At 33.9% G+C, this 18,666-nt stretch overlaps 1 protein-coding gene across 1 annotated transcript; it reads right to left on the bottom strand.

Annotated features, from left to right (window-relative positions):
• Positions 1 to 10,335: 10,335 nt before the first annotated feature.
• Positions 10,336 to 11,299, bottom strand: LOC119665525 (tigger transposable element-derived protein 6-like). Its single transcript, XM_038074750.1, has 2 exons — positions 10,951 to 11,299; positions 10,336 to 10,430 (listed from the first exon to the last, which is right to left on the bottom strand). The coding sequence occupies exons 1-2, from the start codon at positions 11,297 to 11,299 to the stop codon at positions 10,336 to 10,338; spliced, it is 444 nt and encodes a 147-aa protein (XP_037930678.1).
• Positions 11,300 to 18,666: the final 7,367 nt, after the last annotated feature.

Genomic DNA, 18,666 nt, shown 5'->3' with positions numbered 1-18,666 from the left:
TTAAGCACATGGCTACATCCTGATCTCAATTGAGATAGGGCAATTCATGCCGCACAAGAAGACTACGTTCATCCTGGGAAATGTTAGGGGGAGGCCTATTGAGAACCTTGTTGGGATTCAACCTAAGTCTCGAGGAAGATACTGCATCGGTGTGGAGTGCTATTAGTCCACGTTTGTATTTGACCTCACTGATGTAAGCTTCATTGTAATATTAGTCGATATGGTTATTGAAGTTGGTTAATATATATGGTACAATCATATACTTTGGTGGATAAGTAAAAATGAGCAATTTCCCACCCTCATAAACTGCCAGTCAGTATAAAGGATAAAAGGTTGTCATTGTACCGGGACTGATCAACGAGTATAATAGAAACGGTACAAGTAGCGGCATTCTGTATCAGTGAACCTAAAACTCTTTCTTCTTGGATTATCAAATCAAAACAGGTCCTAGAGTGTTACGAGCTTCTGCAATCACTTACAGCTCGGAATAAGGTAAGCCTTTACTGGGTTCCGGGTCACAGAGGAGTTTTGGAAAATGAAGAAGCTGATGAGCGAGCCAGAACTGCATCAAAAATTGCTTTTATAGGCCCTCAAAACTTTTGTGGAATAAACTGGGCCAGTACAAAACAGATTATCAAGGAAATGGAAAATTATATGCGGCTGGAGTACTGGGTAAACTTTCCAGGACTCAGACAAAGCAAAGTACTGATAACACCGTACTTCTACAAAGACATTCTTAAATTTTCAAAATGTAATTCAAGGTTGATAACGGGTTTTGTTACAGGTCATTATGGTCTGAAATATCACCTTCATAAACTACAATTATCAGCTAACACGGAATGCAGATTATGTCTCGAAGATGCAAAACGACCATGCACATTTTTTGTGACTGTCCAGCTTTAATAACGCACAGAAGAAACCTGTTTCATAAAGAATTTCTGTCACCAGAGCAGATTAAGAACTCTTCTCTAGATTTAGTTCTAGACTTTATTCACAAAGCTTTAAGGGGCTTTGTGATCAATAATGAAACTGGTACAATAGGTCTCATCTGGCCGCAGTACCGGCTGTTGGGCAATTTTCACGACTACTCTTTAATAATAATAATAAAAAATAATGATAATAAAGTAACTGTGTTGGCCGTATGTTTGATAACTCTAAATTAGTTAATAATTTCACCAATTGTTTTTGTTTCGATTCTATACATCTTTTTATCAGTTCTTTTTTTAACATGATAAATTCATCTGTGGTGGGTGGACATTTCGCGATATCAGCAACTTGATGCAAGATATTATGATCCAGTGCCGTTATGACAGTGTAAAATTTTGATGCATCTGCTGTTATCCGATGCACATGTAAGAATCCTTTGATTTGAGCAAACCATAACTCGGGGTCTGTTTGTAAAATACAAGTAATTTGATTATGCCCATTGCAGCAACTTCATGTTTGCTTTCTATTTGGTTATTTTCTACCATCGTTGTATTTAGTTGCTGTTGTAGTGTGGCTTCTTTGTCGTACTCCATCTTGCTGTTGTGAAATTATTATTTACAACGTGTAATTGTTTTTATCGGGGTCACCAATTTATGGCTATTGTGCCATAAGTTTATACAAAATAATAAAACACAATTGTTACTGACTTTCTGCCGTTCACGCGGAACTATATTTTAATTACTATTGTTAGCGTCTACTTGAAGTTGGTTGCTTATTCACATACAAGAAAGATCATTTTTGGTTTTACTTTGCCGGTAGATGGCAAAGTGAGCGCCACAGATGTGTTCGCCACACATGTGTCAGTGGAAATATAAATTTCGAAACGGGTAGGTAAAACGGTCTCTTTTTGGAAGAAGTGTTCTAGAGGACATGATGAAGTAATTTCAATTAGATTTCAAAGTATATACAGTGAATTGGACTAGAAATTGAGAATTTAACAAGTGTGTTTTTAATAAAGTATTATATGGAGATAGAACTGCCTCTAAATTTTCTTTTTAACTGAATAGTTTTTTTTAAATTTTACTTTGAAGAAAAATATAAATATACTTAATAAAATAAAATAATAATAATAAAAATAAGTATATACTTGTTTTTTTTGTGACTTAAAAATTGGAGCAAAAATTGAAAAATTAATGATTTTTAATCCAAAGATATAGACTGTTTTGAAAGAGGTGAAAAGTTATTTAAATCACAAGCGAAAGTGCTAGAAGTGGCTATAGACCAATTTTTAAAGAAAAAGAAAATTTCGTTAATGTTTTGAAAGAGGTGAAAAGTTATTAAAATTACAAGTGAAAGTACTAAAAAGGGCTATAGACCAATTTTTAAAGAAAACGAAAATTTCGTTAATATTCAAAGGAGGTGAAATCACAAGTGAAAGTGCTAAAAGTGGCTAAAGACCAATTTTCAAAGAAAAAGAAAAATTTCGTTAATGTTCAAAAGAGGTGAAAAGTTATTTAAATCACAAGCGAAAATGCTAAATCTTCATATAAATCAAACTAACCTGTTGTTAAAAGAAAACTCTCAAAAATCCATACCTACACTAATTAATATATACAATGTTGTTGTTATAACCCGCCGGGACCTGAAAGCAGATAACATGAAAGGATGACAAAACGAATACATGGGTAAAGGAGTGGACTTAAATAAGTGTTAAACTTAATTAAGTATGTGCATTGGGGCAAGAAAACAGATGGGTGACGTCATGGGGCGTGGAGCTACAGTTTGGGTACACATTAGCAATGGACGCGTTAATACGTGACAACTAACTGTTAAGCACATGGCTACATCCTGATCTCAATTGAGATAGGGCAATTCATGCCGCACAAGAAGACTACGTTCATCCTGGGAAATGTTAGGGGGAGGCCTATTGAGAACCTTGTTGGGATTCAACCTAAGTCTCGAGGAAGATACTGCATCGGTGTGGAGTGCTATTAGTCCACGTTTGTATTTGACCTCACTGATGTAAGCTTCATTGTAATATTAGTCGATATGGTTATTGAAGTTGGTTAATATATATGGTACAATCATATACTTTGGTGGATAAGTAAAAATGAGCAATTTCCCACCCTCATAAACTGCCAGTCAGTATAAAGGATAAAAGGTTGTCATTGTACCGGGACTGATCAACGAGTATAATAGAAACGGTACAAGTAGCGGCATTCTGTATCAGTGAACCGTAAAGAAAATAAAAATAACGTGAGGCTGCAGGTTGTAAAGAAAATTTTTTTGTTTGAGCGAGTTAGTTTATTTTCCTTAGTGATTAAAAAAAATTATAATGAAATAATATTTTAAGTGAATTTAAAAAAAAGAAAAAAAAAAGTTTGTTTTTATTAAAATCATTAGATTTTTTTACTTTTATTTTAAGTTTTATTTATATATAGAATAATAGTATATAGTATTATAGTATAACATAAAGTAATCATATTGGTTTTTTTATTTTAAAGAATGAAAAAGGAAAAAAATTGTTTATTTTAAATCCTTAGTTTTTTTTGAATTTTCTTATTTTTTATTTTAAAAAATTCTTTGTTACATTTTGTAAATTAATACAAAAAAAATCTTTGAACGTAAATTTTTCAAACGACGTAAAATTTCTTTAAGCACATCAGCTGTTGATTTGTTAAATAGACACATGTTGATTTGTTTACATAAACTTTCCTTATTTAATATTTTTGTAGCTAGGTACCTAGAACGCGCGTAGTGACGTCATTTCAACGGAACTAGTAAGTACTTAGTGTATACTTAAGTACTTACTAATTATATTAAATGTATACATATACATAGGTGTATGAGAGTTAATACTTGGTTACAAGATATTTTATTTTTTTTATATGATACATAAATAAATTGGATTTTGTTTTACTTACTCATTTTCTGTTGTTATTGCTGCTGTGAGTTAAATATTTATTTTATTTAATTTCACGGTTTTGGCAGTTTTTCCGTAAGGTAGTGTGTACGATCTTAGGTGATCGTACATTTTCCCTAAAAATAGGCAAGGTTATTTGCATCTGGGCAGTTGTTGACTAGAACCAAAGCATCAGACCGTCAGTTCGACGATAAGAAATGCTGAGTTTTGGTATTTGGTTAGTAATTGGTGTCACGATGTAAGTGACTTTGAAATTGTAAATACGGAAGAATTGCAAAAATATGTAGAGCATTCTTATTAATAATAAAAACTTTGCAAATTTAGCAAAGTAAATTATGAAACTATGGAAAAGCCCAATTAGGTAACTAGGGTAATTTTAAGGTCATATATTGGATTTTTGCATCAAGTTTAGGTATATAAGATGGGTTCAAAATTTGAACTCTGGGGTTGTTAGAAATAAAAAGTGGTTAAGCGAAGTAGTGCTTAAAAGTATAATGTACATTTAGAGAAACATAAAATGGTCAAGCGTAGTAGCGCTGACGGATAAATTGAAAACAAATAAGTCGTGTGTTTCTAAAAATTAAACAAAAAATATATTTGTAAAAAATTAAAGAAAATAAATAATTTAAACAAAATAATTGTGAAACTAAACTCAAGTGCGAAGTGTTTCTATAATAGCTAAGGACATTGTAAAATAGTTATAAACATTTATGTTAAGAAAAGTGGTAGTTTTGATTAAACAAAAATAAAAAGAAAACTCTATACAAAGAAAGAAACTTGAAATTAGAATAAAAGAATATCTACAGAGAAACAAATCAATGACTTTTCTTTTCTTGAAACATGAAAAATGAATAACCAAATAAATTATATAATTATCTAACTCGACAAACAAATTTTACAACTAATAAAAAAAAAAGACATATACGATTATAGTAAGTAAAAAGAAACAACTAACTGAAGTTAAATAAAAGATACAACATTTAGTCCAGATAGTGGAATAAAGGATACAACATTTGGCGCAGTCACGTCTTACATCACAGAAAACCACAACATTGCTTACCAATATTTATAAAAAAATATAAAATATTTACAAAGTCACAAGTTATATTTGCTTTTGCTTTTTTTTCTGGTTATATTTATTCGTATGTGATTGAATAAAAATAAGTAATCGAAGTTTATCATATGAGTATTCAGTTGATACTGATTTTATTTTACAAATAACTGTTGTCCTTGACTTACAAAGCAAATTACTACTAACATCGGTATACAGTCCTCCAAGACATTCAATTAAATCCGAACAATACAAAGATCTTATAGAAACTCATAAGCATCGCTTCATTATGGGTGGCGATTTCAACGCTAAACATACGCATTGGGGCTCTCGCTTAATTACAACGAAAGGTAGAGAACTCCTCAAAGCTATACAGCAAACTGGCTGCGAATGCTTGTCATCCGGGAACCCAACCTATTGGCCAACTGACCCAACAAAGGTGCCTGATCTACTCGATTTCTTTATAACCAAGCAAATTTCGTCCTACAATTTAAAAATGACAGATGGAGTAGAACTAAGCTCCGACCATTCCCCTCTCTACATAACCCTCTTCGAATCTGCCTTAATAAATAAAAAATGTCTAAAACTTGAAAATAAATATACAGATTGGAGTTACTTCAGAAGAATCCTTAATGAAAACACCATTGCTTCAAAAGAAATTTGTGAAGAAAATGATCTTGAAAGCGAAATTTTGAACCTTACAAATTTCTATTTTAAATTTACTACAACATGCGGCATGGTGCAGCACGCCCACATTAAGGAATGCAACCTATCCTCATAAATACCCAAAAGTCATTGTGGATCTTATGCGGGAAAAAAGAAAGATGCGGAAAAAGTGGCAGCAATCCAGATTTCCAGCAGACAAAGCCATTCTTAACAGACTTGCAAAAGAACTCAGCCTAAAAATCAAGCAATTTAAAAATAATCAATTCAACTACTACCTATCTAACTTAAGTAATGATCGTGCTACCAACTATTCTCTCTGGAAATGCACACGAAACCTTAAGCGACCTTTAGTACACAAGGCTCCAATTAAAAATCACGCTAATCAATGGGCTAAAAGCGATGAGGAAAAAGTGGAGGTCTTTTCCGAACACTTGTCAAAAGTGTTTTCCATAGACGAAAACGTTAACAATGCAGTAATCTGCCCTCCTAGGACAGCACATTCATCATGTATTCCACCAACCACCGAGCTTGAGGTAATGATGATTATTAAAAATGAACTTAAGCTAAAAAAAACCCCAGGTTATGAATTGATAAGTGCTGAAGTTTTAAAAGAAATTCCTGCAAAATGCCTAGTTAAAATTACGAATATATTTAACGCTATAATACAGATGCGAACCCTTCCATCCCTGTGGAAAGTATCTGAAATTATCATGGTACATAAGCCAGGAAAGGATATTAATGACGTAAGTGGTTACAGACCAATAGCACTTCTGCCTGTACTTTCAAAAATATTTGAAAAAGTCTTACTGAAAAGAATCCTTCCTCTGATTGAAAGTCAAAACATAATACCTTTACATCAGTTTGGTTTTAGGTGCAATCACTCCACCATAGATCAAGTCCATAGGATTACCAATGTAGTAGAAAAAGCTCTTGAGGAAAAAAAAATCTGCTCAGCTGTGTTTTTAGATGTGTCGCAGGCTTTCGATAAATTCTGGCACTCCGGATTGCTTACCAAAGTAAAAAATATTCTCCCAACGGAGTATTATGACATAATCTCCTCTTACTTATCTGATCGTTACTTTCGAGTAAAGCACGGTGATACCTATAGTAAACTGCATAAAATTAACGCTGGAGTTCCGCAAGGTAGTGTCTTGGGTCCTCTCTTATATCTGATTTATACACACGACTTGCCAACGAGTGCAACAACGTTCACAGCAACTTTTGCTGATGATACTGCAGTCCTTGCAGTTGGAGAAAGCGCAGTAATAGCAGCTAATAATTTGCAAAATAGTATGGACAGTATAATTGCTTGGACAAAAAAATGGAAAATTAATCTGAATAAAGAAAAATCAGTGCATGTAAATTTCACAAATCGAAACATCAGTCATATACCTGTCTACATCGATGAAGCACAAATCCCTCACGCGAATACTGCGAAATACTTGGGTATGACTTTGGACGCTAAACTAAGATGGAGCGAACACATAAAAAAGAAAAGAAGTGAATTAGATCTTAAATTCAAATCGTTGAAATGGTTAATCGGCAAAAAATCAAAACTATCGCTTTTCAATAAACTTGTATTATACAAACAAATGCTCCAGCCAATCTGGACATATGGAATACAGCTATGGGATTGCGCAAGCAGAACACAAATTTCCATCATCCAAAGATTCCAAAATTTCATGCTACGGAGTGTAACAAACGCGCCATGGTACGTGAGAAATTCTGACTTACATCGTGATCTTGGAGTGTCAACAGTACAGGAAGAAATTCATACCAAAGCCAAATCACACCAAGATAGACTTAGTTGTCACATAAATGCTGAGGCGCATTTACTAGCGACAACTGAGCCAATACGCCGTCTAAAGCGCCGAAAGCCGTGCGATCTTTGGGCTTAAATCATTGAAATATAGTACAATTAATTTATTATTGCGTGGAATCGCCTAATCTATTTAAATTTAAATTGCTTGTTAGTTATCTAATAACTAGTTGCTTTATGTCTTGTTTTGTTTTATTTATTCATCTAAAATCATATATAATATAAAACATTTATATAAAAAAAAAAAAAAAAATTTTACAAAGTATGCTGTATTTATACAAAAATAATCTTAAAACTAACTTAACTAATTTACAATATTTATTACCTGTTATAGCTTGTTTGAGTCGACTGTATTGCATTACAAAAAAAGTATACAATAAAATCCCGGCACGTAGAATTTTTATTATTTTACAAATATATTTTTATTATCGAAACGGTGCCATGTATCATAAAATGTATTTTAAAATGTGTTTAATATTCTACAATGTTACTATTTTAGTTTTGGGTTTTTTTATTACCCGTGTTTTTTCCTTCGTATATAATTCTAAGCATTTAAACTATAACAGGCTTGGAATAATAAACTATCAATTTAAGGACATCCTGCCAGCGTGTTTAATATGCACAGTTGTGCATTATTTTAATTTTAATATAATTTTTTATGATTTTAAAGAGAAAACTGGCATTTGTCTTAAAATAACATGTTCATTATTGAACATATTGCCAGCACCTTTATTAAGGCAGAATGGCTTAATATAAGATGAATATGAAATTGAATATTAGTAATTTGAATAATAAAACATGTTCATTATTGAATAGTATGTGAGCTGTCTTTGATTCTGCTAGTAAAGCTAGCTTGACTTCGCTATATTGAAACAGCGAAGAAAAAAAAAATAACCATTAACACACATACTTGGATATTGATTATTATAAAGAGTATGGCGACTCCAAACGAATGTCTTGAAGCTCAAACACCACAGATTGGTGATGAGGAGCATCACAAGATTATCATGGAAATGAGACAGATGATGCAGGACCTTGAATTGTGTGCTGGGAAAACAGGATGAGAAAGAAGAAGAGGAAGAAAAGAAAAGAAAGAAAATAATGATAGAGGATGTGGGTTTTATATATAAGTATAATGTAGTTTAGAGAGCAGTTTTTTTTTGAATTGTCAAGAAAAAGAAAAAAAAATAGTTATAAGAATTATGATTGTAAATTCAGTTTTTTAAGTTTTAGATACATATTCGTTATAGTTAGTAATAGCACAAGAAACAAAAAAAAGGAGAAAAAAAATATGAAGGGAATGTAGTTAAGAATTGAATTGTAGGTATAGTTTTTTTAGTTCCTTGAATGAATAGAAGTAAGTCATGGTATGATTATTTTTGTTTTGTTAGTTTTCAGCAGTAGTATCTAGTAGCCAAGAATCCCACCCCAAAACCAGCGAGTATACCAGGCTTGCCACCATGCCATGCAGGGCAGCTAATACTACAACAAAACCATCTAGGCTGACACAACAAGCTATAAAAAAGCTCTAGCGTATAAGTATTTAAGACAATGCATTTTTCAAGAAGCACGAGTTCTAAACCATTCGTCAGGGTGGTACTACGCCAAATTAATATTAAGATATATGTTTATAACATACATATATCAAAATTAAAGAATATATATAACTTTTTAAGTCTTGCGGCGATCTTACGATCTTGCGTATTTGAAACTATTATATACATATTTAAAGGAATACAAAAATTGCATGAATAAATTATAAAATGAATTCGATGGCATAAAGATATATATATTTTACACGAATATTTGGACATGAAAAATCTCTCCGCGAGATGGGTGCCGCGACTGCTGACACTCAACCATAAGCGCAATGGTGTGACCACTTCAAAAGAGTGTTTAGCGATGTTCAGCCGTAAACCGAACAAATTTTTGCGCATCGATTCATCACAACACGCCAGAGACCAAAGAACAATCGAAACAGTGGGTTGTTAGAGGTGAACGTGGACCAAAGAAGGCCAAACAGAGTCTGTCAGCCAACAAGGTCATGGCTACAGTTTTTTGGGATGTAAGCGGTGCCATTCACATCGATTACCTCGAGAGAGGTAAAACGATCACCGGCGAATATTATTCAAAGCTTTTGAACAGATTCGACGTTGATTTGAAGCAAAAACGGTCGCATTTGGCGAAAAAGAAAATGCTGTTCCATCAAGACAATGCACGTCTGAACACTTGTCTAGTCACGATGGCCAAAATCCACGAATTGGGATACGAGCTGCTACCCCATCCAACATATTCTCCAGATTTAGCCCCCTGAGACTATTTTCTGTTTTCAAACCTAAAGAAATGGCTGAGCGGTAAGAGATTTGAAGAAAGAAGACATTACCGAAACAATCGCGTATTTTAAGAGCATTGAGAAAACCTATAATATGTATATACAATGAAATTTCTCATAACCGGACACTCACCGTCGCAGTGTTTTTGTCCGGTTATGGGGGATGTCCGCTTATGGGAGAGATTACAAAAAATTATGATTAAAATGTCGTTTATTTAATATAAACATTTAATATTTTGTGCAAATTTGTTATTATTTAATAATAAATATTACATATACAAACATACATATTGTTACATGTGTCGATAAAGTACGTTACATAGTAAAAGTTTTTGCATATCAATAATAATTTGGTTGAAAAAATTTTGTAATGATTGATTGCTTAAGCATTGATTGTTTTAATTTAAAATGTTCATTTTCAAAATGACTCTCGATATTTTTGATGTGTTGAAAAACTACGAAATCATTTTTGGCAAATTGTTTCAAACGTGCAACAAGTGTTAACGCCTCATCGTATGATATTATGGGCTCACTTATTTCTTTATTAGCTTCTTCTTCTGAATCACTTATGTGCAGACATTTCTGTCTATTTTGAGAAAATCGTCAAAATCATTTACTCAATCAAGTCCTTCCTGAAATTTAGCATAGAGTGCCAGTGGAATGTCGTCTTCGGGATCAAAATCAGAAAAATTTTCATCAACTTTTGAAAATCCTGTTTTTGAATTATTGTTGCTTTTACTTTATCGCAAGATGTTTTATGGAAATAAACAGCTCCAAGTACATTAATAGATTTCGCCAACTCTGAAGCTGACCTTGTAGCGCCGATTTTACGTAGCAAGTGTTTTAAAAGTAAGATCCTATAGAAAATATTAAAATTTTGGATTACTCCTTGATCAAGGGGTTGGATTGCTGTCGTTGTGTTTGGAGGCAAAAAAACAATAATTATGTTAGTTAAGTTTAATTCCCTTGGATGAGATGCTGCATTATCTAAAAATAAAACAATTTTTCTATTCTGTACTCTCATTTTTTGTATTGAACTGTTGCAGCCATTCATGCATTACTTCTCGAGTCATTCATGCTTTTCTATTAGATTTCCAAATCACTGGCAATCCCTTATAGAAACATGTTTAAATGATCGAGGGCGAGCTGCTTTACCATAATCAAAAGGAACTCTTTTTCTCCCACCATGTTTGCGCAAAACAAAATTGTAAGTCTTTCCTTCGAAAATTTACCGCCAATGCATTTTTCAGATTTAAGAGCGAAAGTTTTGTTAGGCAATGCGCGAAAGAAAATCTCGCTTTCATCTGCATTGTAAATGTCCTGGGACTTGTATTTACTCAACAGAGATTTCAACTTTCCCCTAAACTGCTTGACATCCTCCTGGTTTACATCTGCAGATTCACCAGATATGCACTTGAAAGCAACATTATTCTTTGAGCGCCATCTATTCAACCATCGAGCTGACGCATTATAATAAGATACACTTAATTTGATTGCTATTTCGATTGCTTTTGCCTTTACAATAAAGCCAGACATAGGAATTTTTTGACTACTTGCCTTAGCAAACCAATCAAAACACATTTTGTCTATTTCAGAGCCACCTTCTTTAAGAAAACTTCGCTTTTGATGAATGTTAAGTCCAGACTCTCATCTAGAACGAATTGTGTCTTCATTTTTATTAATTTCTGCAGCTTGTTTTTTGCCAATAATAAACCTTTAAAAACAAAAAAAATTTCATTTTTTATGGGGACTAAAATTTACGTTTTTGCAATTTCACGTACAGACAATTTTTTGTTTTCGAACACTTTAATAATTTCTATTTTTTTTTAATGAATAGTACATTTTTTTGATGCCATGTTATCACTTGCAATTTATAAATATACATAACTTAAATGTAACTTATTTAACAAACTAAATGAAAAAGTTGCCCTCTATTTGACAGCTGATTATCTGTCTTTTGATGTGAGCAGAGTGCTGTTGGCTTCGAAGTTGGAAAAAACTTCGAAGTTTTTATGAATTTTTGTTCTCGAAATTTTCGAAGTTTAAGTGTAGTGCAAAACTTCGAAGACTTCGTAAGCAAAAGGTGAAGTGAGAGCGCAAAATGCAAACAAACGTGTATCACACAAATTATTTGAGGGATGAAAGCATTTGCTTTGTTTGTACGGTTTTATGTTTTTTTTTTTTTTGGTATTCTATGCAGAAAATTAAAAACATGTTTTTTTGTTTTATTTTATTACATAAAATTTATTTTGTTATTAAATATGTATTATGATATATATATATAGGTCGCAGATAACACGCCCGTCCCTGTTCACTGTTAAAGCGTCCAGGGGCCGAAGACGTTAGGTTACTCTTAATGTTACCTTTCGCTTCCGACACTATGGTATAGACACGTGTGTTATACCCCTTGCAACCTAGATTCAGATACTGTTGAAGCCCTGTTGGATTCCCACTGTTAAATTTGTACCGTTCAGGAAAAGTTAGTATACCATAAGATGTGCTTTACCAATTCTGTATCTGTTTAAGTATCTGTTTGCGTTTATTTAAATACAATTTTTAATTTATTTTTCTCTTTTAATTTATTTGTTCGTTAGAAAAGAAATTATTTAGATTTATTTTTATTAACAAATAAATAATTATGTACAACATTTAATTTATACGTACTCTTTACTTTGCTTTACATCCACTTGTAAAATTTAATTATTAAGTTCTCACAATTTATTATTACAAATTTTGAAATTTCGGTATTAACAAATTTAATAATTTAATTAGTTTAATTTAATTTAAAATAATTTTTATGTACAAAATATTAGTTTGTACGTACTTTTTACTTTGTTTTAAATTTGGTTGTAAAATTCAATTTTTAAGTGTTCACAATTTATAAATAAAATTTTTGAACTTTCGATATTATCAAATATTTATAATCTTTATGTACAAAATTTTAGTGTATACGTACTTTTTATTTTTACTTTGTTTTAAATTTGGTTATAAAATTCAATTTTTAAGTTTTGACAATTTATAAATACAAATTTTGAAATTTAACAAATAATATTAATATTAACCAATTATTAACAAATAATAATAATTTAATTATCCCGTCCATGGTCAACGGTGTCAGCTGTAAAAACGTTAAAGTTTGTTGACCCAACATTAAAGCTCCTTTTCTGTACCGCACTGAGCGAAAGTATAGTTTCACGGCGAATTTGCATTTCTTTGAGTACCTACTGCAATTTAGAAGTGGTTTTTGTCTGAGTTGCGATCCACTTCTACACCTTTTCTGCACAAAGCTTTCTTCGTTTGACAGGTCTCTTTATCATTATTTTGTTTTGTTCTCGTTTGTTTTTTTAGCAATGTATTGTGCCAGTGAACGTGTGTATTTCATTCTATTAATTAGAAAATTATTTTATTTTTTTAAATAAAGTTCCAGCAAAATAGAACACCCAACGATAGCTCAAGGTATGTGTCTTATTGTTTTATTCAAAAATTGTTTACGCACTAACCAATAATTTCCATACAATTTCAAGATTGGTCAAATGCAAAAATTACTGTTAAGTTTCATATTAAATCTATTATCATTGTATCAATTATTATAATTGTTTTCTTATTATTGTATTATTATTGTCAATTATTATAATTGTATTCTTATTAGTGCATTAATTATATGTGTACATAAGTACCTAAATTAGTTCTTATGTTGTTTTTGTTGTTGGTGTTTATTTGTGTTATCAAACATATTTAGCAATGTTGCTGGCTCTCACAACTAAATATTCGCACGCTAGCAGCGTGCCAGACGTAACATGATCATCTTCACACGCCACTGTGCAAGGTTGATAAGAATTATGTTCATTTTCTTTTATCGTGTGTTCGTTGTGAGTTGCAGCAATAGGCAAGTCGCTGCGACAATTCTGTTGTTCCCACAGGTGCAATATGAGTTGGCGCATGGCTTCAGTGATAACACATTTAAGTCACCAAATTTGTGAAGCAGGTTGATATATGGCAAAATACATATATCAGCTTGCTGGTTGCATTAAATAGTATAAGCATAGGTAATGCACATATTTCCCACGAATGCCCTTGGCCTTGAATGTTCAAAGTCCATCGGATAACAAATCGTGGGAACTGGGTGCATTTCCTCCTTTACCATAAGCTTAGTGTTAAGAATTTTGTATAAAAGCACAACATTTTTAATAAACATTTGATTCAATTTAACAACCTGAATACAACCAAGTGTTTTCTTTTGGTTTAAGTGCCTAAAAGAACCTTGAGCAAAGTCGGTTTATGTGCCGAATTTGAAAATCAATAATAAAAATAAAATAAACAAATAAATATCTATATATATATTTACATATATATCTAGATATCTATAAATTACGTAACTGGTTCATGTGCCGGATTACGTAAGTGAATTACTAAGCTGGTTAAAGTGCCGGATTAGTGAATCCGTGTCAGACTAGATACGGAGGATAACATATCGTGAAAAGCTAAGCTGGTTCAAGTGCCGGATTAGCTTCAGTCCGTATCAAACTAGGTACGGATCATAACATTTTTGGTGACCCCGACGTGATTTATCACGCATCAGTGGACATACACGTGATATCACGCATCAGTATTGTCATTTGTGGACATACACGTGATCTATCACGCATCAGTATTGTCATTCACGCAGCAGTATTGTCATTTGTGGACATACACGCATCATTGTTGTCATTCAGTGGACATACACGTGATATCACGCATCAGTATTGTCATTTGTGGACATACACGTGATCTATCACGCATCAGTATTGTCATTCACGCAGCAGTATTGTCATTTGTGGACATACACGCATCATTGTTGTCATTTGGTGACACACACGTATTAACATTTCAACAATCAATTTTCTGGTGACCATGGAGGACCTTATCAACCAACAGGCTGAAACAGGTGCTGAAATCCAGAATATCATAAGAAACTTCAAGAAGGATGGTCAGGCAAGGAAAACCCAGGCGTACTATGAAGAACGACTGAAGCGTTTAAACTCAGCGTGGGAGTCCTTCGATGAAGTCGACAGTAAAATTCAGAGTCTTGATTCAATTCCAGTCGGACACGACTACATAAAAAAGGAATATTATCAAGAGATCCTGAATATTTACAAACAGTACAGCCGACAATTTGAAACGGCCATTCAACAATTCAACCAAGAAGAAATAGTCGAGCCTGTAACTGTTCCATCAACATCAAGATTTAATGTTGGACACACAGATGATCCAGCGTGCGGCCCTGATCCACAGATTCAAGGGCTCATCAACAAACAACGCGCAATATCATGTTCATTATTGCGGCTCATCAATGGCGTCAAGCGCATATACGAGCAACAGCCTCTGTCATATTACCAAGTAAATATTGACAGAATTAACAAATTATGGCAAGAAATTGAAGCCGTTAATTTTAAAATCTGGGAAATACATTCCAATCCAATAGGAGTTGGATATGATATCCAGAAATATATTGAACTAGAAGAAGAAGTTCAAAATGTGCTGGTGTCACTAACATCAAAGGTGACATCAAATCAACAGCAACCACCTCTCGTTGCGGAAAAGGTGCAAGTTAGGTTACCTAACATAACAATTCCGAAGTTTGACGGAACATATACCAAGTGGATAGAGTTCGACAACTTGTTCACAGAAATGATCCACAACACTCAGTTGCCAGACGCACAGAAGATGTGGTATTTAAAAAATCATTTAACTGGAGATGCAGCAGGATTAGTAGCACATCTAGCTCTAACCAATCAAAACTATGCAACAGCATGGCAGATATTGAAGGAACGGTATGACAATAAAAGAATTATCGTTTCGTCCATCATCCAGAAACTCATGGATCAAGCAACTGTGAAGGGTTCAGCAGCGAATGACATTCGGGTCATACATGACTGTACACTGGAAGGGTTATTGGCATTAAACAATTTGGGCATTGACACCAGTTCCTGGGGTCCAATATTGTTATATGTATTAACTCAAAAATTGGATAAACAAACTAGACTGCTATATGAACAGTCTCTAGTGCATCCGCGCGAATTACAATCAATTGATGATTTTCTGCTATTTCTGGAAAAGCGATTTCAATCATTGGAAAGTGTCTATCCAAATCAACCAGCAGTCAAAGTAGTGACAGCAACAGTAACTACAAACAATACGCTATCTTGCAAGATGTGTCACCTCAATGGCCATCAAATTTACCAGTGTGACAAGTTCTTGGCATTATCAGTTCCTGATCGTGTCTCCGCAGCACAACGGTTGAAATTGTGTTTCAATTGTCTTCGCAGCGGACATAGAACAAGTGATTGCAACAGCAGGCATTGCGTCAAATGCAATAAAGCGCACAACACATTACTCCATCTTCAGTACAATGTAAAGGCGCCAACAACTGGCGCACCTGAATTCACCAACATCAACGCGGCTGTATCCAAGAAGACCACTTCCTCCAATCAAGAAGAAGCTGCTGCTGTTTTAACTACAGCACTGTCAACAAAACCATATGTGTTGCTTGGGACCGCCAAGGTCAATATTAATTCAAATACTGGCGAAGCAATTGAATGCAGAGCCATTCTGGATTCTGGTTCTCAAATGAACCTAATGTCAGAAAACCTGGCCAAAAAATTACAACTACAGCTAAATCCAAACCCGATATGGATCACAGGAATTGGCACAGGTAAAAGAAGGGCAAACCATCAGGTCACTGCCAACATCTCGTCACGTACCACTAATTTCAACATAAAATTGAAAGCAGTTGTAATGGAAAAAATTACCTCACCTCTACCAAACAAATCGTTCGACATATCTCAGTGGCCGATCCCCAAAAACATCAAACTCGCCGATTCCGAGTTTAATGTAAACAGTGATGTCGATTTATTAATAGGTGCCGAGCATTTCTATTCGTTAATATCAAGAGGTCAAATTCAGATGACCAACAATTTACCAGTATTACAGAATACCGTGCTTGGTTGGGTATGCAGCGGTGCCTTAGGTGGATGTAATCAGGATACAATCACTTGTATAAAGGCCACCGAAAATGAGCAAAAATTAGATACAGTTGCGAATCATGATGGGCAAGTTACATATGTCGAGAAAAAACGTGAAGCAACATCTATTGGAAATACTCGTCAAATTAAGGAATCGCCAGTAAATCGAAGTGTGAGTACCCATCCAAGAATTAAAGGTAAAATTCGAGTGGCAGAGGGTAAAACTAAGAACGGCAGTTTGAAGCGGCCAATACATCAATTGGCACCGGTACCAGCAGAATTACATTCGTCTACCACTTCACACCAACTTCAACCTGAAGAAACGCCACTAAAACGGGCAAAACTCTATGTACTAGCGTTACTTATTATGTTCTATCTACCGCTGATATCTGCTAATGGGATCAGCATCACATCGTTCAATAAAAAGCCTGGGATTCATTTTGAACACATGGGTTCAATCATGAGATCACCAGCAGAATGGACAATCATAGCCTACTATGATATAAGTTTTCTACAGTTAGAGGTCGAATTTATCACAAATGCAACTAACTCATTGGCAACAATATGTGACCAAATGAATGGTTATAACAATTGCTGGGTCTTAATTGACCAATTCAAAATGACAAACTTAGAAATGTTGTCAGCTAGTATGATACTACAACCTAAACGAAAGAAGAGAGGTGCCATAGACATCATTGGTAACGTCGCAAATGCGGTGTTTGGTGTTCTGGATTCTGAATATGCTAAACAAATGGCTCAGACCATCCAACAATTAAAAGACAACGATGGACACCTCATTCATCTATTGAAAAATCAAACGTCAATATTAGATTCTACATTAAACATCATGAAGAAAGATCGCCAACTCGCGCAATCAACTTTCGAATTGACAGTCAAACGAATGACTGATTTACAGAATAAAATACAAAAGGATGAAGATGAGATTTCTCATCTTAAACTTTATCAACTGTTCACCGCAATCGCAACACAATTGCTGAGTGTAACTACCAACGTGCAGTTTTACGAGTCTGCAATTTTAGGCGTTTTAACTGATACCAATCATGGTAAAATCAGTCCGCTTCTGTTGGCACCAGTGCAGCTTAATAATGAAATAACTACGATTCGAGAGCATCTCAATCCAACCACGCGTCTGCCAGGGAATACAACAACATATCAACAACAACATCAGTCACCAAATTGGCAGAACACCAGTGTTCCCATGCATGATGATGACATCAATCAGCTGAAAGCGGCTTTAAAGACATTTCAACAACAAGAAGAACTTCCTGCAAATGAAAGAGCACATCATCAACATCATTTTGTTATCGAGTACTTAGCACTTGGACTAAGTATATTAATACTATGCATTATCATAGTTCGATATACGCATAAACGAAGAAAGCGGAACAACAATCCAGTACCTCAACCCCGAACTCGACAACAACAATCAAAATTCGAAATAGATGTAGAAGCACAAATTTGACCGAAGTCAACAGGAGGGAGAATGTTAAGTTTCATATTAAATCTATTATCATTGTATCAATTATTATAATTGTTTTCTTATTATTGTATTATTATTGTCAATTATTATAATTGTATTCTTATTAGTGCATTAATTATATGTGTACATAAGTACCTAAATTAGTTCTTATGTTGTTTTTGTTGTTGGTGTTTATTTGTGTTATCAAACATTTAGCAATGTTGCTGGCTCTCACAACTAAATATTCGCACGCTAGCAGCGTGCCAGACGTAACATGATCATCTTCACACGCCACTGTGCAAGGTTGATAAGCATTATGTTCATTTTCTTTTATCGTGTGTTCGTTGTGAGCTGCAGCAATAGGCAAGTCGCTGCGACAATTCTGTTGTTCCCACAGGTGCAATATGAGTTGGCGCATGGCTTCAGTGATAACACATTTAAGTCACCAAATTTGTGAAGCAGGTTGA

The sequence above is a fragment of the Teleopsis dalmanni genome, chromosome 1, assembly GCF_002237135.1.
Source record: "Teleopsis dalmanni isolate 2A chromosome 1, ASM223713v2, whole genome shotgun sequence".
NCBI lineage: Eukaryota > Metazoa > Arthropoda > Insecta > Diptera > Diopsidae > Teleopsis > Teleopsis dalmanni.
Note: the sequence above shows the minus strand (reverse complement) of the source record. Positions and strands in the feature narration are given on the sequence as shown.

What these genes read in the sequence shown, in the direction of transcription:
- LOC119665525 (XM_038074750.1), bottom strand. Translation starts at nt 11,299, where the DNA reads ATGTGTTTTGATTGGTTTGCTAAGGCAAGTAGTCAAAAAATTCCTATG. An exon ending in ATCTGAAAAATGCATTGGCG is followed by an intron (nt 10,431 to 10,950) that starts GTAAATTTTCGA and finishes ATTCAAAAACAG; the next exon opens with GATTTTCAAAAGTTGATGAA.